Below are 21,508 nucleotides of genomic sequence, written 5' to 3'. Positions count from 1 at the left end.
ACAACTGAGCGACTAAGCACAGCATGCTTGAACACAAATCCTGCTGACCAATGCCCCATGTTTCTCATTTATATGTTCTCATTCTGTATCCTGAAGTCTCATAACACTTCCAACTGCCTCCATCCTCATCTTGTTGAAGTCCCATTCTCCCCACCCCCCTGCAAAAAAAAAACCCTCATCGCTGTATAATACTCACCATCCTCCCCACCCCCAGCACAAGTCAACATCCCAGAATGCTTTTTTCATTTATAATGCCACAAGGAAGCCTCCAGATATATACCATTCCCTTCCTTACCTGTACCTACCCTGAAGCTACCCTGGGGACCTAAACTAAGAAAGTCAAGAGAACTCAATCTTAAAATCCTTTGGCCTTTAGAGAACCTGAGCCTATAGCCTATCATTTTTTCCTCTTCCTGAGCCCCAGAGAACCAGGACCTGGTTGAGAACCAGTATCTCAGCACCACTTCCTTGCTGCCCTCACTCCAGACCCCAGAGTCAGATAACAGCTTCCTCTACTCTCCTGTGCCTTTTTCACACAAGTCCAAGGCCCATGCGGGTACAACAGGTTGAAGAGCAACCGGAACTTCCTCCTAGGAGAGGCCCTTCCTGACCAGAAGTGAGTGTGTCGCCCTTCTAATCTCAGTTCCCTAGAGAAAGGGCCTGGCCAGATGACCCTCCCTCCTCTGGGAACCTCAGGACTGGAGAGCTGGCAAGGAGAGATGAATTCAGGAGAGGCAGAAACTTGCTTGGGGAAATCAGCATCCCTATGCTTCCAAGCATCACTTTGCCGACAAAGGACAAAGGTCCATCTAGTCAAAACTATGGTTTTTCCAGTAGTCATGTACGGATATGAGAGTTGGACTATAAAGAAAGCTGAGCGCGGAAGAATTGATGCTTTCGAATTGTGATGCTGGAGTAGACTCTTGAAAATCTCTTGGACTGCAAGGAGATCAAACCAGTCAATCCTAAAGGAAATCAACCCTGAATATTCACTGGAAGGACTGATGCTGAAACTGAAACACCAATACTTTGGCCACCTGATACAAAAAACTGACTAACAGGAAAAGACCCTGCTTCTGGGAAAGACCGAAGGCAGGAGGAGAAGGGAGCAGCAGAGGATGAGATGGTTGGATAACATCACCAACTCAATGGACATGAGTTTGAGCAAACTCCAGGAGACAGTGGACAAGGAAGCCTGGTGCTGCCATCCACAGGGTTGTGAAGGGTCAGACACAACTAAGCGACTGAACAGCAAAGGCTTCCAAGCAGAACACCAGTGATGGTGACAGGTCTCTCCCCCAGCTCCTGCCTGACTTCACTTCCCAGACCACCCTTTTGGCACATCCACTCTGGCACACAGGCTATTTCCCCCATTCTGCAAGGCTGCCTAGTCTTCCCATTCAATTCTCTTGTCTTCAAGGTTGGGCCCCATTCATTTGTGCAAATCCTCCCCCATGCTTATTCTGAGAACTAAGAGCAAACCCTGCCCTCCTCATTTGGGGGACAGGAGGCAGCTCTTTCATTAAGGTACCATATAGCTCCTTTTGAGACGTTCTCACTAACCCACAGAGCTGCCAGAGCATTATGCCCCCCTCCCCATTTCTTTAGGGGATCCAGCCTGCCTCTGGGCCTCAAATTTCGTTCTGTAATGTCTATATCTGCCCCATACCCTCTTCTTCCCATATATACACCAAATTACCACAGAGATTCCTAAACCAGAAAAAGAGTTCTGTAACCGGGTAGTCACAGCTTCTTGTCTGTGGAGACACACATGGTCCCTTTTGTCCACCACAGCCCTTTATTCCATCCTGCCGGTTGTACCCACTTACCCCTTGGCTCCTCTTACTCCCCACCTCTCCCTGATAACAAGGAGTAGGTCAAAGGCTCGTCTTCTCTCCTTGAGTTGCAGGGGGCTAGGATGTTCATGTCACTGTTGTGGTCTTTCCTCCTCTGTCCTCCCCTTCCCTACCCTGGCCCCAGGCTCCCCTCACAGATAAATTATAAATAAACCACAAGCGAGATTGGCCCACAGAGACTAAGGGTGGGATAATCTCCTGATTAAGGCACCCAGGGGGACAGCCTCTCTAGCCTGTTACTGCTAGTGTTCTGCTTCCCTCCCTGTGGTACAGAAGAACCTAGAATAACAGAATGGGTTGTCCATGGAGTTTTCAGCACATGCTCTGTAGTTTTCTCTCCATCTCTGTTCTGTAAGTCCCAGAAACTCTGTTCGCTAGACATCTAAGAGTGTTCCTGCTCTGTCAGAAAAGGGGGTTTGGGAAAGCAACATAGGACAGAAAAGCCACAGGGACAGTGCAGGCCGATGGCTAGGCAGGATGGAGGTGGTACAGGGCTGGGGGGCACCACCACACATGTGTCCTGAAGGAGCCAACTGTCTTGCTCCTCCGGTGCGACTGCAAGGTGGCACAGCTCCCCTGGTCGGACCCCTACCTGAGCTACAGTCCAGCCAGAACTCAGGCCTCCTCACCGCAGGCCTGGATTCAGCCACCCTTGTAGCTCACAAGCTGTTTAGGGACCCAGGTGTCCAGGGTTCAGATCCGGTGAGCTCCAGTCTGCCCCCGGGGGCCTCTTCAAACAGCTGTCACCGACGAACCTCTCCAGCCAGTCACTCTTGCCAGGCCTCAGGTCTGGCTCCAGGGCTCACCCCACCCTCCCCAGCTCCTTCCCTCCCTCTTCCTTCCTTTCCCCCTCCCCCCTCCCCAGAGCTTCACCTACTCAGGACAGCCCCACCCAGCCGTGCTGGGCACATCCCATAATAATCCTTCTCCTTGCTAGCCCCCACCCCCCCAAAAAAAAAGGAGAGAGGCGGCCATCCCATAATAGCCACCCACAAGAGACATTCCGCGGTGACCGCCCCCTCCCTGCAGAGCTGCCGGGAGCAGCCATCCCATAATAGCTGGCCGCCTGTTTTACTGGTTACGGCTGTGGAGGGAGCTGGAGAGGAAATGGAGGGGAGGGGGAAGGAAAGGAGGATCAAGGGCCCCCACTTTGTGGAAGGGAGTGACCAGGGGAAGGAGAGTGACCCAAGGGGATGGGGAGCCAAGGGGACATGGACAGGTGGGAGGTGTGGCCCACTGGCCACCACAGCCCTGCTTGAGGACCTTCTCCCCATCCTCAGGGGGTTCCTCTCCCCCTCAGCACCCGGAGGTGGCTGCTAGTTAGGGAAGATGCCTAGGATGGGTTGAGGTACTCAAACAGCCAGAGTGTGGGGGGTGGACTTCAGGTGTTCTCCGTGGGCCACGTGCGGAAGACGGCAGACCTTAAGAGAGGATGGCAAGAGAGTAAAGGGCGGGGCGGGGGGGTCGGAGAAGCTCTCCTCAGGCCCTCCCCATTCTGCACCACCATCCCATAATAATCCCCCAGCCCCACTCCCCCTCCCACACACGACATCCCATAATATCTTCTGGAGAAGCAGTCCCCGCAGTAGGTACAAAGAGCTATCCCATAATATGCTCCCCCACCCCCACTCGCCACCCCCCCAACTTGGCCCCCCCCTCAGTCACATGCAGCCGGTGCCATCCCCCGCTGCTCCCCCCTCTGGCCACCGAAGGCCTTGCCAGCCCATAATACTCTTGCCTCTGGTCGCAGGAGGCCTCCAGCCCATAATAGTCCCTTCCACCACCACCCCCCCTTCCCGCCCCGCACCCCTTCCTCCCGCCTCCAGTTGGAGCCGGGCCTCACCAGCCCATAATATTCCCCAGTCTCCTAAGGCTGCTCCAGCCCATAATACTCTCCCTGTCTCCTAAGGCCTCTCCATCCCATAATACTGCCAGACGCCTGACCTGTGGGCCAAACCCCAGCCCGTTCCACACATCGAGGCTGTGTCAGCGCCGCCGGTCTCCCTCCCTGTCCCTCCCTCCTCCCGCCTCGGCGCTCTCCCTCCCAGGCTGTCTCCCTTCCGCCCTCCTGCCCTGGGCCCCTCTCCCGGCCCCACCCGGCCCTGCCCAGGCCCTCACTTCCCCTCCAGCCTCCTCTTCTGCCCTTTCTCCTCTGCTTGGTTCTTCATCCCATGCCCCCTCTCCTCTCCATTCGGGCACTTTCCCACCCACTTCTCTGTCCGTGGCATGGACAAGGGGCCGGTGAGGAGAGAGTGCCCCCAGAGGGCGACAGGCCAGTCACTGCCCCGGCTTCCTCCTTGACCAAGCACCGTGAAAGCTGGCCCCGCCTGCCTTGCTCACCCATCCCTGGCCCTGGTTCTGATTGCTGGCAGAGCTCCATCTGGGTGAGGATTCACCTGGAACCCTTGCTGTCTTCCAGAAACTCTCCCCTTGGGCATCACAAGCAGACTTCACCAACGGGCCTGTCCTCCCCAGACCCTGGTTGGAAAGAGAGCTCCCCCTTATGGGATGTCTCTCAGGTGCCTTTCAAAGGTGACCTCATTAACCCTCACTAGAACCCAATAAGTAGATGCTATGATCCCCATTTCATGGGGGAAATAGAAGTTCAGAGAGGTTAAACAACTTCCAAAGTCACATTGCCAAGAAGTGACAGAGCCAAAATTAGTACCCAGGTTTGTATGATGGCAAAGTTCTGAGAGCCTTTGGGATTCTCCAAGCCCCTGGGAGAAACTTCAGTGTTTTCAGTGCTCCTCTGGAAAAGACAGCGTGGTGACAGTTCCCCGGTCTCCAGGGTCTCCTGAAAGAAGGGAGAAGGGAGGCTCCGTGTGAGGTTAACCTTCCCCTCCACTTTTCTTCAGGGGACTCCAAGTGGCAACCCCACAGGGATTTCCCTCAAGATGCTCCAGGGCTAACAAGCATCTCTCCTTGTTCTCCTGAATTTATCTCAAGACCAGTGACTGTTACTCTTTCCCCAGCTTCTCTCACCACGTGGACGGACTATTCTGCAGAGGATACGGACCTTGAGGAGAACCACGGGGTGGTGTCCTCTTTGGTTTAGTTGGTGGATGATCAGGAGTGCTGTCTTGGAGATGTTGGGCCCATCCCAGGTGGGGGAGGGGAATGCATGAAGGCTGAGGTGTCCAGCTTTGGGTGCTGCCCTTGAGCCACCCCCTTCCGAACCCTCGATGGGGTATGTTTTAGGGCCCGACACCATTGGAAGTGTGAATGAGCCCTGTTCTCAGCGCTCACTCAGCCACGATGGGCTCTGCACTGGGGCAGAGGCGGGTGGAGAGGGAAGGGGCTGGTGTGTTGTTGGGTGAGTTAGGAGCACATGGAAGAACTCCACCGAGTGGAGGGACAGATGACACAGTGGACTCAAGGTGAGAGAGTGGTGGCCTACATGAGGAGGGAAGGAGAGGAAAGGACAACGAGGAGCGGCGGGTGTGAGGGAACCAGGGATGAGACAGTGGACTGCAAAGGAAGGGGAGATTCAGCAGGGTGTTTTGTGAAGAGCAGAGGAGTTTGGGAGTCTCAGAGTCCCACTTCCTGGTTGTGTGACCTTAGGACCTCAGCTCCTCCAGGATGTTTCATCTATTAAGTGGGGGTAATCATTATTCCTAACTCAGAGGGTTATTGTAATAATTAAATAAAACAATGCATTTTGAGCACAAAACTAAGGTCTTGGCGTGAAGTGAAGTGAAAGTCACTCAGTCGTGTCTGACTTTTTGTGACCCCATGGACTATACTACAGTCCATGGAATTCTCCAGGCCAGAATACTGGAGTGGGTAGCCTTTCCCTTCTCCGGGGGGGGGGGGGCGGCCGGTCTTCCCAACCCAGGGATCGAACCTAGGTCTCCCGTATTACAGGCAAATTCTTCACCAGCTGAGCCATGGGGAAACCCAGTTGCATAGAAAGTATTTTTACAATGTGTTCACGCACTTCTCCCTGTGTCTGAGATTTTCTCATTTTCCTCCTTTGGGTTTTCCTAACCTCCCAAAAGGTAAACTTCTGGACACAGGGTGGTCTCTGGATTTCCCACATGTAGCTACCATTACGTTGGCCACCCAGTCATCAGGGGATCCTGTGAAAATAGCAGTGGCTGCAGACTTCTTTAAACTTCCTGTTCGTATCAGCTTCTGCTCATTCCTCCTTTGCCTACAACATCTCCTGAATCTAATCTCTGCACTGTGCAGCATGTGGGATCTTAGTTCCCCAACTAGGGATCAAACCAGAACCCCCTGCATTGGAAGTGAGGCGTCTTAACCACTGGACTGATAGGGAAGTCCTCCTGAATCTATTCTTGCCTCTCTCTTCTCATGGAAACCCTGTGGATACATTGAGTGTGGGGAAACAGTCCACTGGAGCTTAAACGATGGAGAGTCCACACTGGAGAAAACTGATTTCCATCTGCCTCTGCACGCACACCTCCTGGATCAACCCCCTCACCTGTCTCTCTTTCTCCTTAGACTCTTCCCCACCTCATTTCCCTGTAGTTTATCCCAAGCACTGTGTCAGGGTGGGCTGAACCTCCCTCAAGAACCTCCAGGGACTATCTAGTGTCCAATAAATTAATGTCCAGTGCCTTCCCCTTCATTCTTCCATCTTCTATCTTGAATAATAACTATCATTGATTTGTTCTTTGGTCCATGCTAGATAGTAAACTACTTTACAGCAAGGTTCTACTCTTAATTTTGTTGTTGGGTCGCTAAGTCACATCCAACTCTTTGTGACCCGTGGACTGTAGCCCGCCAGGCTCTTCTGTTCATGGGATTCTCCAGGCACAAATACTGGAGTGTGGAGAAGGAAATGGCAACCCACTCCAGTATTCTCGCCTGGAGAATCCCATGGACAGAGGAGCCTGGCCGGTTACAGTCAGTCCATGGGCTCGAATTAAAAAAAAAAGAATACTGGAGTGGGTTGCCATTTCCTCCTCCAGGGGATCTTCCCAACCCAGGGATCAAACTTATATCGTCTGTATTGGACAGGGGGATTCTTTACCACTGAGCCATGGAGAAGCCTAATTGTTCATTACAGCAGTAATTAACACAACATTGTAATTCAACTATACTTCAATAAAAAATTAAAAAAAGAAAAATGATTCAACTGTTCACCATTTCAGCAAATATTTATTAGGAACTTCTTTGGCTCCAGACACTGTTCTGTATGCTAGGGATACATCAGAGAACCAAAGATCCCTCCCCACAGGGAGCTTACATTCTACTTGGGGGGGTGAAGGGGAGACAGACAATAAACTATAAAAAGTTATAACTAATAAATAAATAAGTAAATTATATAGTAAGTTAGAAGATACTTGCTATGTGAGCTTTAATTGCTTTGGAATTCATCCACTTATCTGCATATAAAAATACTCAAATAGAAAACTCCCTGGAAGTGCAGTGGTTGGGACTCCATGCTTTTGCTACCGAGGACATGGGTTCGATCCCTGGTTGGGGAACTAAGATCCTGTAAGCCATGCAATGTGGCCAAAGCAAACAAACTCAAAATAATTTTTAAAAACTGTTGGGTTCAGTTTGGATAGGGAAAAATGCTGAGACTTTGGATGACATTTGGTGCCCCCAGGACTGGAAGGGCTGAACCCTAAGGACGGAGCAATGTATGGAGCAGGTGCTAACCTGCTAACCACCAGGCCTCCTTTAGAGCAGCAGAAGGCTGCTAACCTCAGACTAGACGGAGGAAAGCTCCGCTTCACGGCTCTCGGGGAGGATGCTGGGTCAGTTCTCCACTTTGGCCACCAGGGGTCATTTTACCCTTGTAAATCACTATCTGGAGGACTCAGGTAAAGACACAAAAGGCTTCCGTTCCGTTCCGTCGCTCAGTCGTGTCCGACTCTTAGTGACCCCGTGGACTGTAGCCTAACCAGACTTCTCCGTCCGTGGGATTCTCCAGGCAAGAATACTGGAGTGGGTTACCGTTTCCTTCTCCAGGGGATCTTCCCGACCCAGGGATCGAACCCGGGTCTCCCGTATTGGGGGCAGATGCATTAACCTCTGAGCCACCAGGGGCTTAGTCCGAACTAAAACACACAGTGGCACAGCCTGGGAAACTCTGACAGTCACACACAGACACACACACACACATGCACACACACAGAAACATACAGCATTGAGAGACATAGAAACGCATGCAGGACATGAGCATGTCACCAACTCCCTTGCTAATCTCACTAATAATGTCAGGGTTTTAGGATGACATGGGGCTTCCCTGGTGGCTCAGAAGTTAAAGCGTCTGCCCACAATGCGGGAGACGTGGGTTCGATCCCTGGATTGGGAAGATTCCCCTGGAGAAGGAAATGGCAACCCACTCCAGTATCCTTGCCTGGAGCATCCCATGGATGGAGGAGCCTGGTGGGCTACAGTCCACAGGGTCGCAAAGAGTCGGACACAATTGAGCGACTTCGCTTAGGACGACATAGTGCCAGCCCAGACTCCATAAAAGAAGGAAGGAAACAGTAGGTGGCCGGTAAATCAGACTTCCATTTCCTTACTTCCAGCTTGCTAAGAGCAGTCACCCTGTTCCTGCCCTCCCGTCCATCATTCATCAGTTTGCTTCCGTGTAAACTTCTTGCCTGGCTCTTGTTCTGTTCCCTTCTCCCTGTCCAGAGAAACACCCACCCCCACCTCCTCCTGAGTATTTGTGCAGCTAGTTCCACCCCACCTCCCGCTGCAGCTCCAGGATCCCCAGATAGTGCTCCACTGGGGCAGAGCACCTACTCGCCTTGCCCCCCCTCCCCGGGAAGCCACAAACCTTACAGACTACAACCTGCAATTGACTGGAGCCCACTCTTTCCCGGCATTAATAAAAACAGTGTACATAATAGCCTGGGAAGAAGTTGCTGCTGCTGCTGCTGCTAAGTCACTTCAGTCGTGTCCGACTCTGTGTGACCTCACAGACGGAAGCCCACCAGGCTCCCCCGTCCCTGGGATTCTCCAGGCAAGAACACTGGAGTGGGTTGCCATTTCCTTCCCCAATGTGTGAAAGTGAAAAGTGAAAGTGAAGTCGCTCAGTCATGTCTGACTCGTAGCGACCCCATGGACTGCAGCCTACCAGGCTCCTCTGTCCATGGGATTTTCTAGGCAAGAATACTGGAGTGGCTTGCCATTGCCTTCTCCGGGGAAGAAGTTACACAAACTCTAATACTTCAGTACAGGTATGGTTCTAAAGCTTGATCTGGGGATGGATTCTTTGAGAAAGTCTAAACTATTTTCCTAATAATACTACTAAGCTGTCATTTGTCCTTTTCACTTATTCTCTCACAAGGAGATGATGGAATTTCCCAGAGGCTTCTTGACACTGTTGCTCTCACAGCTACTGGAATGTGTGCTTGCGTATTTCTGTTTTTAAAGTTATTCTTTTTGATTTCTAGTATGGTTAAGTATCAAAAGAACAAAGTATAAGCAAAACTTCTTTGGAATGCTCCATGTTTAAGAGTGTAAAAGGGTCTGAGACCAACAAGTCTGAGAACTGTTACTTTAGTACAAGAATGTTCTCCTTATTGTATTATAGGTGAAGCAGCAGATGGGGCGCCAGGTGGAGGGGGAAGAACTGAGGACCTAGAATGGAGGAGATCTTGAAGGGGGAAGGCAGGACCTAGAAAGGGGAATAGGGACCAAGAACTTGGAGGGAAAACCCCTCTAACTCAATTTTGCCCTGCCCCCAACTATCCATGCTGGGCGTCAGGTCTAAATTGTTTCAAGTCACTACTAGACAAGAAGGAAACTAATTCAGTGAGCATCCAATACGCTTTTGTATTAGTAATATTATGCCCCAGTGCTGGGCAGGCGGAGCCTCCTAAGACTCCCTAAGTCTGCTGTGGTCGGTCTAAAGGCAGGACACCCATCTTCTGCTCCATCTACCAGCTGTGGGCCGCGTTTCCTGCCCGCCAAGGGCATTTCATCCAGTCTCCTGCCTCTGCATGCGCAGGTTCGCGGCAACACATTCTAGGGGCTGGGGAAGCGGTCCTCCCCGGCTCACCATCACCCCCAGTTAAAGACATTTCCAGCGGCGCTCTTCCTACCACGCGCCCCTAGGCCCCACACTTCATTCTCTTCTGCATCCGGGAGCGGGAGCTGCCACTCCTAAGTCCCAGCGCCCACCCTACCGCCCCCCGGTGCACACCCCGGCGCGTCTGAGAGTGCCAGAGGCGCGGGGGGCGGGGGGCGAGGGGGACCGCGCTCTGGCACGAACGACTGTGCGTTCAGAAGGACGAATCCTCGTGGGACGGGATGAAGGATGACCGGGGGTCGTAGGGCCGGAGCTGCCCCTGGCTGGCTGTGGTCAGAGTAGAGGCGTGGGCAGTCTCGGTGAGCGGTTTGGCGAGCGCCTCCTGAGCCCCGTTGGCGGCCAAGGTCCTGCCCCGGAGCGGGGCGCTCAGGCCGCGCAGGGTGTTGCGGAAGCCCTCGGCGCTGAAGTAGTACACGAGCGGGTCGAGTACGCAGTTGGCGCCGGCCAGCAGCACCATGACCATCAGCACCCCGCGCACCTTCTTGCGCGCCTCGTGGCTGGCGGGCACCACCTCGCCGCGTAGCAGCCCGTACACGGCCAGCGTGGCGTTGTAGGGCACGAAGCACAGCAGGAAGATGACCAGGCTCGCCAGCAGGAGGCGCACCGTCTTCCGCCGCCGCTGGCTCCGCGTGGCGTCGGGCCGCGCCAGGGTCCAGAAGACGCGGCCCGACGAGTAGACCACGGCCGCCAGGGGCAGCAAGAAGCCCAACGCCTCGGCCAGCAGCAGGAGCGGCAGTAGGCTGCCCTTCCACAGCTTGTCGCTGAAGCTCTCGAAGCACAGGAACACGTCGTGGCCGTCTCTGGTGCAGGGCGAGGGCTGGTGCGCCAGGATGGTGGGCACGGCGAACACCAGGATGAGCGCCCACACGCCCAGGCAGAGCAGCCGCGCCACGCGGGGCCGCCGCAGGTGGCGCAGCCGCAGCGGGTGCACGATAGCGGCGTAGCGGTCCACGTTGATGAGCGTCAGGAAGATGCAGCTGCCGTACATGTTCATCTGGAAGACGGCGCCCGCCAGCTGGCACAGAAATCCGGAGAAGGGCCAGTAGTGCCGCGCGTAGTAGGACAGGCGCAAGGGCAGCGAGAGGGTGAAGAGCAGGTCGCTGGCCGCCAGGTTGCACATGTACACGCTCACCACCGAGTGCACGCGCAGCGCGCGCAGGAAGACCCAGAGGGCTAGCGCGTTGAGAGGGAGCCCGGCAGACAGTACCACGCTGTAGACCACCAGATGCAAATTGTGGATGTGCTGATAGTCCTGGCACTCGGCGGACTTGTTGACCGAGGAATTGGCTTGCATCGTGCCACAGTGCGCCGAGGAGCTAGGCTGGGGGCATCAGGGGGCGCACTCGCGTCCTAACATCGCGTTCATCTCCAGTCTCTGGAGCGGGGACTTGGGGGCTGCACAGAGAGCCCCAGAGCAAGCGGAGGTTCAGCATGGGCGTGTGGGTTGTGGCTGCAAAGCAGCCGGCTTGGGGGAAGGTGGGGAGCAGTGGGTTGCCTTTGGTCACAGCCTCATCGGCAGTGGAGACCTAGAACAGGAGGGAAGCCAGAAGTCAAGATCGTGCAAGGAAGGGCTGAAGACACAAATGTTATGGAGCCCAACTCCCTGGCCTCTTGAGACCTTTTTCAGCCTCAGATCTTTCCCCTACCTTCCTTCTGTGCCCAGAACAGCTTTCTGCAGCCAGCTTCACGGCAGTGTTAAATGCACAGGCTCTGGAGTCAGACTTGCCTAGGTATAAATCTGTACCTTTGTCCTCGTGTGGCTTACACACTTCCCTGGTGGTCCAGTGGCTAAGACTCAGAGCTCCCAACGCAGGGTTCAATCCCTGTTGAGGGAACTAGAACCTACATGCTGCAACCAAGAGTTTGCATGCCGCAACTAAGACCCTGCACAGCCAAATAAATATTTTTTTCAAAGGAAAGAAAACTGACTTAATATCTCTACTCCTCATTTTCCTTACCTGGAAAAAAAAGAAAGAAAGGAGAGGGATTCCTACTTCACAAGGTCATTAGACTCAGCGAGTCAATATACATGAAATGCTTTGGATAATACTGTTCTTATCTGCTAATATCTCTCCCTTTCTTCCTTTCTTCTACAAATGCTTCCTGGGACTTTAGAAGGTTTCAGGTATGTTCACAGCAGTGAACAAAGCAAAGGCCTTGCCCCCACCTATTTTCCATTCCACTGAAAGGAGACAGATGATAAAGAATTGGTAAATAGGTATTGGCCTCTTTGGGTGGATGGCTCAGGGGTAAAGAATCTACCTGCAATGCAGGAGCCACAGCAGATGTGGTTCAATTGCTGGGTCCAGAAGATCCCCTGGAGAAGGTAATGGCAACCCACTCCAGTATTCTTGCCTGGGAAAACCCATGGACATAGGAGCCTGGCAGGCTACAGTCCATGGCATCCCAAAGAGTTGGACACGACTGAATGACTTAGCACACACACACACACACACACACACACACACAAATAGCTGTTATGGCAGGTGGTGAGAAGAACTGTGGAGCCCCTCCCCTGGCACCAGCCTGTTCTGCTTGTTCCCCATTATCTAAAGAATAAAGTTCAAACTCCCAAGTACAGGACAAAATCCCAGCCTCATCTCTGCTGTTGCTCCTGTGTGGGCTGGCTTTGTGGTCAGAGTGACCCGGTCCAGCTGGATGGTTCGACCTTGTTCACTCTCAGTTTCTTCATTTGTAAAATGGGGACAATAATAGAATGGGGGTCCCATATGCTGATGGCACACCTCAGCACAGTCCTGCCAGATGGGGGAAGGCCCTGTGGGTTGAACTTCTCTGGGTGCTTCCCTGCAGAGTCTGACTTGGGTGTTTCCTAGTAAGGATTCTATGATGGGGGGAGACAGTGGTTTGGTCCTAAGGGCTTGAAGGGGGCGCTTAGCCCAGAGAAGGTGGCAATGAGGCCACGAAATATTGTGAACTCTGATAAGACTGCCAGAAAGGGCAGACCACAGCCACTTCCATCCTCAGGCAAAAACTGGCAGATGAAGGGTGTGGCCAGAGGTAGCGGAGTCAGAAGGCAGGACTTGGTCTCAAGTCCTTCTTTAATGCCAGAAGGCCACAGAAACGACCCCTCCATTGTGATCCCCACATACTATTTTGTGTGTGTTGCAAAATACACAGAACTTTAAAAAATTACCATTGTAACCAACTTTAAGAGTACAATTCAGTGACATTAAGTACAATAGCAGCATTGTGCAACCATTGCCACTATTTCTGAAACATTTTCATTATCCCAAACAACAACTTTATACCCATTAAGCAATAACTGCTCATCCCCCCCCTTCCTCTCCTGACAACCTCTATTCTACTTTCTATCTGTGTAAATTTACCTATTCTAGACCCCTCCTCTGAGTGGAAGCATAGAATTTCCATCCTTTAGTGTCTGAGTTATTTCACTTAGCTTAAAGTTTTCAAGGTCCCTCCATGCTATAGACTGTATTAGAGTTACAGTCTTTTATGGCTGAATAATATCTTCCTGAGCTTTCCAGGTGGGTCAGTGGTAAAGGACCTGCCTGCCAATGCAGGAGACGCAGGTTTGATTCCTGAGTCAGGAAGATCCCCTCCCTGGATAAGGAAATGGCAACCCACTCCAGTATTCTTGCATGGAAAATCCCATGGACAGGGGAACCTGGTGGGCTATATAGTCCATGGGGTCTCAAAGAGTCGGACATTATTAAACAACTAAACAACAACAAATATTTTCCCATATTAACACCACATTTTGTTCATCCGTTCATTTGTTGATGATTACTTGGGTTTTTCCATCTTTTGGATATTGTGGGTAATGATAACGAACATGGGTGGCCACATGCCAATTTAGGGATCTTAAGGAAAGAAGTTATCTGAAGACCCTGAGCCATTATCCCAAAATACTGAACCTATGCCTTTCAGTCAGTCAGTCAGTCAGTTCAGTCGCTCAGTCGTGTCTGACTCTCCGCAACCCCATGAATCACAGAACGCCAGGCCTCCCTGTCCATCACCAACTCCCGGAGCTCACTCAAACTCATGTCCACAGAGTCGGTGATGCCATCCAGCCATCTCATTCTCGGTCGTCCCCTTCTTCTCCCGCCCCCAACCTTTCCCAGCATCAGAGTCTTTTCCAGTGAGTCAACTCGTCGCATGAGGTGGCCAAAGTATTGCAGTTTCAGCTTCAGTATCAGTCCCTCCAATGAACACCCAGGATCGATCTCCCTTAGAATGGACTGGTTGGATCTCCTTGCGGTACAAGGGACTAATCTGAATTAAATTCACCCATTCCAGTCCATTTTAATTCACTGATTCCTAGAATGTCTATGTTCACTCTTTCCATCTCCTGTTTGACCACTTCCAATTTGCCTATAGGAACCACTTAAATCCTTAGGTGGAACAAAGTTATAAACCTAATTGTCATACATATTCTAGTGTGTTTTTCATTTGTTTGTTTGTTCTCCCCCCAACCAGCAGTTGTAGACTCCAGCAGTTTAAGACTTGTAAGAAGCACAGCACAAGAATAATGAAACATTTCCCCTATGAAATACCAATTTCATCAACGAAAATAATGCTGGATGGCTCTTAAACATGCAGAAAAGCAAGTAACACCAGGTTCTCTTCCTAAAATGTGCCTACCTCCCATGTTCCTTTGCTCCAGTCATGCCAAACTAGTGATAATTCTGCAAATACTTGACGTCTTCAGGGCTCTACCTTTTGCGTGCTATCTCTTCAACCTGGAATGCCCTTTCTCCCCTTCTCTGACTGGTAAACTCAGCCACTTCTCAGGGCCCCATGGTGCCTTTCCTGACTCCCGCCTCCGACCAGGCAGGCACTGTCCCCTCTCTGGTGTCTCCCCGGCACTTTGGACGCAGGTCAGATCTTCCTGCTCAGGCTGTCATGAGCTGTTCTTGGTCTGCTCCTCCCACTCACCCATGAACTCCTTGAGGGAGGGCCTGTGGACTGTGACTTACTCATCCTTGTAGCCCCGGCCCCTCCCTCCATAAATGTTGAGTCAAAAATAATAGCTGCCTTACTGATCACTCACCATTTCCCTGGGTGCCTTCTAAGTGCAAGCTCTAATCCTCCCAGCAGCCCCTGGAGGTGAGTGTTTCTCCTGATTTTTACTCAAAAGTGGTCAGTGAGCAGTGAAATCAGGACTCAAACCCAGGATGTCCCACCTCCAAAGTCCAAGCTGCCTCCAATAAGAATGGGTGGGTGGGTGTGAGCTGGATGCTGCACCTAACTTTTATTGCTGCCTAGGTGAAATCTGTGCCCATAGGTGAATGCTTTTACTTCCTCCTTTGTCCAATTGAAATATGTATTGTTTAATAACCCACTTCCTTTTTTTCCCACTTCAAGCATTGGTACCATGGACTCATCTCTCACACACACAAACATGCCCTCCTGACGATTTCCCCTTACCTACTGAAACAGTTTTCTGCTTTCAGCTCCTCAGGTCATGTCCTGTGTATTTGGCGCATTCCCCCAACCAGATGATAAGGTCTTAGGGTGGGGATTAAACTTTTCACAGCTTTCTTCCCAAGCTCACTCACACTTTAGTCTTTCCACTTAGCAGGCCCTTGTGATATTCACTGGCTACCTGGCAGGAAATCTTTCCTCTGTCCCGCATGTCCATCCAGCCTGTAATCCTGTTACAATATTTCATGTATCATTCCAACCTCTTCTTATCACATTCCTGACTATCTTTTCTGCATGTGCAACTCAGTGAAAGGCATGTCCCTTTGGAGAGCCTTGTTTGGAAACAGCTTGTGCTAAAACTTCCATAGCAGTTTATGGCTGCAGTTTTTGTTGCTGTTTAGTCCCTAAGCCATGTCTGAGTCTTTGTGACCCCATGGACTGTAGCCCGCCAGGCTCCTCTGTCCATGGGATTTCCCAGTCAAGAATACTGGAGTGGGTTGCCATTCCTCATCCAGGGAGGGGATCTTCCTGACACAGGGATCAAACTCAGAGCTCCAGTATCTCCTATATTGCAGGCAGATTCTTTACCACTGAGCCACCTGGGAAGCTCACAGCTACAATTACAGTAATATTTTATCATTCTTAGCCATTCTTTGGAGAATCAATAGCTCCTTACAACTAGGATGGGTGAATGAGTGAATGGATAATTCTTTTCCAAGAATCCCAAATCTCTCAGCACTTCCCTCGTGGCTCAGTGGTAAAGAGTCAGCCTGCAACGTAGGAGACACTAGAGACCTGTGTTCGTTCCCTAGGTCAGGAAGATCCCCTAGAGGATTAAATGGCAACCCACTCCTGTATTCTTGCCTGGACAATCCCATGGACAGAGGAGCCTGGCGGGCTACAGTCCATGGGGTGGCAGAGAGTTGAACAAGACTGAGTGACTAAGCACACAGCACACAAGGCTCTCATCAACAACACTGCCACGTTAGTGAGACCAGAATGCATTAGGTGACTTGCGACTAAAAGGTGGAGTTAGGAATTCTTCAGAGATACTCTCTCCTTCCTCCATTCCAAAGCCGAGAAGCCCTTGGGTTGATATCTCAAAAAGCCACCCCTTTCCGACAGACTCACACAGAACGGCCTAAGCTGAGCATTGAGAACTGCCAGGCCCCTGCCCTGGTCCCCCACCCCATCCGCTTGCTTCCCTGGGGCTCCCTGTCAGAGGAACTGAATGGGCACGGTGCCAGGCCAGATGGCAGAGATGGGAAAAACTGCCAAAAAGGAGGCAAACAGGAAATGGAAGGAGGGCTCTAGGTGTGGGGGAGGGTCAGCAAGTCCCTCTCCTCTGTCCTGCCCTCAGCAAGAGGTCAGGTTGGGGGTGGGGGGAGGTAAAGCAAAGAAACATCAGCAGCCCCAGAAGAGCAGAGACAGCGGGACTTCATTTCACCAGGGAGAAGGGGAACCTGGAGGCCCACAGGGGCTCAGCAACCTCAGCATGCCGAGGTCACATGAGCACACAGCTGCACTCACGTGCAAGGCCACAGGCAGGTAAGGGTGCGCCTAGGGATGGGCACACAAGATCGCTAGTAACATACAGATCAGTGTGTAACACGTGTGTGTGTGCACGGAGCCTCAGACAGCCAAGCCAGGGGAGGAGGGCAGACCCAGCCCCTGTTTTCGGGACAACATTCTTAGATGGACAGACAGATGGGCAGCTTCAGGGGCACACACACAGGCTTGCAGATGGTCACAAGGAGATCCTTGCCCCAGGGCGCTGAGAGGCAAAGAGAGGCCTGGGGACTGCCCCTCCAGCATCCTGCCCCCTACCCCACACCATGCACAGACCAGAGTATGCGCTGTCACTCTCCTCCTCGCCTTCTCCGTCTTTCAGCTTGCCAGGAGCACACCCAGGGCCCAGATCCCTTGTGTCCCTGGGGCTTCTGGGACCGGCCCCACTGCCCTCTGCGCTGGGCTGGGCACCACGCTTTGCTGAGATAAGTCAGCGGGGCAGGGCTATTTTTTGCCCTGGCAGGAAGTGAGAATGGAGGATAAAAGTGGACAGGAGGCTAGATCATGATCTTTCCCTTCCTCTCTTCCACACAACTGGCCCGTGGCGTCCACCCTTCTGGCGCCTGACCAGGGATGCAGAGAGGAGCTGAACAGAAGGGGGGTGGGTGATTTGGGACACTGATGGGGGCAGGGAGGGAAGATAGACACCTCCAGCTTCCTCCTGTCTGCTACCCTCCCCATGGGCTTCCTGCCCTGCTTCCCCCCTGCTCTCCCCACCTCTCTGCCTCTCCGAACATCCACCAAAGGCCTTGCTCCCGTCACCTCTTCTCCTTCGGAATCTACACCCTTCAGAAATTTAGAAAGTGGGAATCTCCAGTCTCTTCATCCTTCTTGCTGCAGAAGACCAGCTCTGGATAGCTCTGGCCTACTTTTAGATTTGGGCAGTCAAAAGCCCATCAGCGTGTCTCCCCACCCCCACCCTCACCACACACACTGTGCGATGGCAACCAGACCCGGGTAGCTAACTGAACCCACTTCCTCTCCTGCCGCACCCTGGCAGCCACGAGAAGATGTAACCTCTACCCACAGACACGTGTGATTGTGAAGACTCTTAAGGCCTGTATGTTCAGATTCCCCAAACGGATGCAAACTGTACTGAGTGTCCAGCAGAAGCATGACAAAGTCTAAAGGCTTTATGAAAATCTCTGTCCCAGGGCTGCTCTGGAACACAGATGAATCCTGCCCATCAGCTTGTCCTGGGTCTGGGGAGTCTGTGAAAGTGACTGAGAGTCACTTAATCTTGTCTGACTCTTTGCGACCCCAGGGACTGTAGCCTGCCAGGCTCCTCAGTCCATGGAAGTCTGCAGGCAAGAATACTGGAGTGGATAGCTGTTCCCTTCTCCAGGAGATCTTCCTGATTCAGGGATCGAACCTGAGTCTCCCACAATGAAGGCTGATTGGGGCAGTATGTAAGGTGGAGATAGTACCAGGTCACCCGGCTGAGTGGGTGGCCCCCTCCTGACCCAGGGGTCATGGTCTTTCCCTCCACGTGTTCTGTCTAACCTCCATCCTCCTTCCTCTCTGGTCCAGGCCTGCTCTGCTTTCTGCAGCCCAGATCCTGCTCCAGCCTCTGCCTACCCTTCCCCTCTTGGCCTCTCTTCCAGCTCTTCCAACGTCATCCTCGGCTGCATCTCTTCCCTCTCTCTATTCTCACCCCATCTCTCCTTTCTAGGAAAAGGCCAAAAGTTCAATGATTAGTTGCCCGGTGAGTGGCTGTCACCTCCGCACCTGCATACATTTCTCCACCCTGCTGTCAAGAGCTGGAAAAACAGGAAACGAAGTCCAGATCGATCACTCAGGACTCAGATGGGATCAGTGCTCGGCAGCACTGTACTCTGGGTGGCCCTTGCTTTGGGACTTGGCTGGGTCCCACAGACGCACAGAAATCTCAGGAAGCCTTTGGATTCATGGACCTGGCCCTGCCCTTGGGCAGCACTGAGTGTGTGCGGTGTGGAGCCCTCAAGCCTCTGCGGTCCCTCCCCGGGGGCCTGGGCTTGGCAGGCTTCTGAGCTGCTAGGGTGCATGCTGAGGGCACCAGACAGGGACACAGCTGGGCTCTGCAGTCTCTGCGTGGCCAGGAGGTGAAGCTCAAGGGTTGGAAGCTTCTGCTTCTGTCTCAACCCAACCCTTGCCTCCAGGTCCCCTTTGGCGACAACCTCAGATCGCCCTGAAGGGACCAGAGATGCGACCTGATGGGAGGTCCCCTTCCCATCAAGGAGGCACCCACAAACAGGGAACAGCCACCCTCAGTGGTGTGACACACAGGTGCCAGGAGGCCCTGTTCTTGGACTTCCCTGGTGGTCCAGTGGTTAAGCATCCACCTTGCAATGCAAGGGACACCACTTTGATCCCTGATCTGAGAAGATCCCACGTGCCTCGTGGCAACTAAGCCCCTGAGCCACAACTACTGAAGCGCCACGCACCTAGAGCCCATGGTCTGAAACAAGAGAAGCCACCACAATGAGAAGACCGTGCGCCACAACTGGAAAGTAGCCACCACTCTCTGGAACTAGAGAAAAGCCCGTGTGTAGCAAAGAAAACTCATCACAACCAACAATATATAAATAAAAAAATATTAAAACAAAAACAAAAGAAGGCCCTGCACACTCTCAAATATCACCCCCTCCCTGACCCTGTGCCCAGTATCTGAAATTTTATCCTCTGCGTGACCCTCCTGGACCACATTCTACCAGAACTGGCAGGACATTGGAGACGTCTGGCCTAAACATCTTACAAAGAAAATGCCCTGGGTGAAGGTAATGTCTCTCAGGCACCTCTAAGACACTGGAGTTGGCTGGGAAGGTCCCTATGAGACCAGGTCTGTGCCTTGAACCCGCTCGGGAGTTTAATCAGGTCAGGTCACTGTCACCAGCAGAGGCCTGGCCCTGGATGAGTGGGCGTTGGACGTTGTCTTATCTGAGAATGGGAGAGGGTTGGAAACCATCCCCAGAGGGCCCTCCTTGCTCAGTGGCCCTGGGACCCAGAGTTCAGCATGAGAGTAGGTGAAGGGGAAGACCCAGCCCCCAGGACAGATAGGCCCAGGGGCTGGCTTCATGCTCCAGGGCACGTCCTCTGTCTGCGGTCTGCCTGCCTGAGGCCGTCCCTTTGAGCTCTTTATGCAAAAAGATTTCCCCAGGCCCAGGGCCCCCCTCGCCTCCACTCCCACCCACGTCCCCCAGTTCTAAAGGAGGGTGCTGTCCTTGTGCCCCTGTGAGGTTCAGTCTCTCCTACGACGCCCCCTTACCTGTGCTCGTCGGTGTGGCTTGCCACTCTCCCAAGCTGGCTTCTGCCTGCTCTGGGCCAGGCTGGGCTGGTAGGACCTGCTCCCGGCGGTGGGACACACCCACCTCAGCAGATCTCAGCAGATCCCGGCACCCTGCACGCACCCGCACCCAACCCCAAGACAGCGGGCAGAAGAGAGACAGAGGAGGAAGCGGTTACCTCAGTGCCTTCACAGTTTGGCCAGAGAAAAAAACCCTAGAAGATAATGGCACTTAATGCAGCCCAACCCTCATCCACTAATGCCCCCACCACCACCCATCCCGCTCACACCCCTTGAAGTTTCCGGGAAGACTAGCTGTCACACCTGGTATGGCAGATTTCAAATGACTAACCCTCAGCCTCTCGCTCTCCTGTCAGTTCCCCCTGGCTGTCTCGTCTCTTCGGGGTTCCAGCAGATGGTTTTGCTCTTGTCACAGGTGGCTTATACCTCCCTCTGTGTGTTTGTGGGGGAGGGGGAGCAGGACTCAGAAGACAACCCCTAGTCTCTGTAGCTTGGGCTGAGCCCCCTGTCTTCCAGATCAATAGGGCCAGGCATATTGTCTGTGCTCAGTGCAGGAAAAAAAAAAAAAAAAAAACAAGCTTTGAGCCCTAGGTGAAAAAAGACATTGTGGTTGAATGAGTATGGGAAACACTAAGTCAAACAGGTTTCTCTATTACAGGGTTTCTCAGGGTCTTAAAAGTTTGACCACGTGTTGATAATAAAAGCCGGGTAATGAGGGCATGATGGTACATTGTGATTGTGTTAGTTGCTCAGTGGTGTCTGACTCTGCGACCCCATGGACTATAGCCCACCAGGCTCCTCCTTCCATGGGACTCTTCAAGCAAGAATACTGGAGTGGGTAACCTTCCCTTCTCCAGAGGGTCTTCCCAACCCAAGGATCGAAACTGGGTCTCCTGTGTCGCAGGCAGATTCTTCACTGTCTGAGCCACCAGGGTTGCATTACTCTATACTTGTGCATGCTTGAGCTTTTCCCTAATGTTTTCTGTTAAATGCTATAGTTACCCATACATGTGTGTCTCCAGAATACGTTTTGGGAGATCTGTTACTATCATTTTTTTTTAATGTGGATCATTTTTATGAAGTTTTATTGAATTTGTTGGAGAAGGCAATGGCAAGTCACTCCAGTACTCTTGCCTGGAGAATCCCATGGATGGAGGAGCCTGGTAGGCTGCAGTCCGTGGGGTCACTAGGGGTCAGACACAACTGAGCGACTTCACTTTCACTTTTCACTTTCACACATTGGAGAGGGAAATGGCAACCCACCCACTCCAGTGTTCTTGCCTGGAGAATCCCAGGGATGGGGGAGCCTATGGGGTCACACAGAGTCGGACAGGACTGAAGTGACTTAGCAGCAGCAGCAGCATTGAATTT

General features: G+C 52.5%; 1 protein-coding gene across 4 annotated transcripts; it reads right to left on the bottom strand.

The window, feature by feature from the left end:
• Positions 1-6,969: 6,969 nt before the first annotated feature.
• On the bottom strand, positions 6,970-20,515 carry LPAR5 (lysophosphatidic acid receptor 5). Of its 4 annotated transcripts, XM_088837391.1 has the most exons (4): positions 20,441-20,515; positions 20,099-20,230; positions 19,278-19,363; positions 6,970-11,405 (listed from the first exon to the last, which is right to left on the bottom strand). In XM_088837391.1, the coding sequence occupies exon 4, from the start codon at positions 11,171-11,173 to the stop codon at positions 10,073-10,075; it is 1,101 nt and encodes a 366-aa protein (XP_088693517.1). In that variant the 5' UTR covers positions 11,174-11,405; positions 19,278-19,363; positions 20,099-20,230; positions 20,441-20,515; the 3' UTR covers positions 6,970-10,072. The 4 variants fall into 4 exon arrangements, with proteins under 4 accessions (XP_088693517.1, XP_088693516.1, XP_055250220.1 ...); XM_088837390.1 differs by lacking the exon at positions 20,441-20,515 and having other exon boundaries at positions 20,099-20,369; XM_055394245.2 differs by lacking the exons at positions 19,278-19,363; positions 20,441-20,515 and having other exon boundaries at positions 20,099-20,369.
• Between the last annotated feature and the right edge of the window lie 993 nt (positions 20,516-21,508).

The sequence above is a fragment of the Moschus berezovskii genome, chromosome 6, assembly GCF_049115385.1.
Source record: "Moschus berezovskii isolate FMDL1 chromosome 6, NW_MosBer_1.0, whole genome shotgun sequence".
Taxonomy (NCBI): Eukaryota; Metazoa; Chordata; class Mammalia; order Artiodactyla; family Moschidae; genus Moschus; species Moschus berezovskii.
This window is presented reverse-complemented; position numbering and strand designations above follow the sequence as displayed.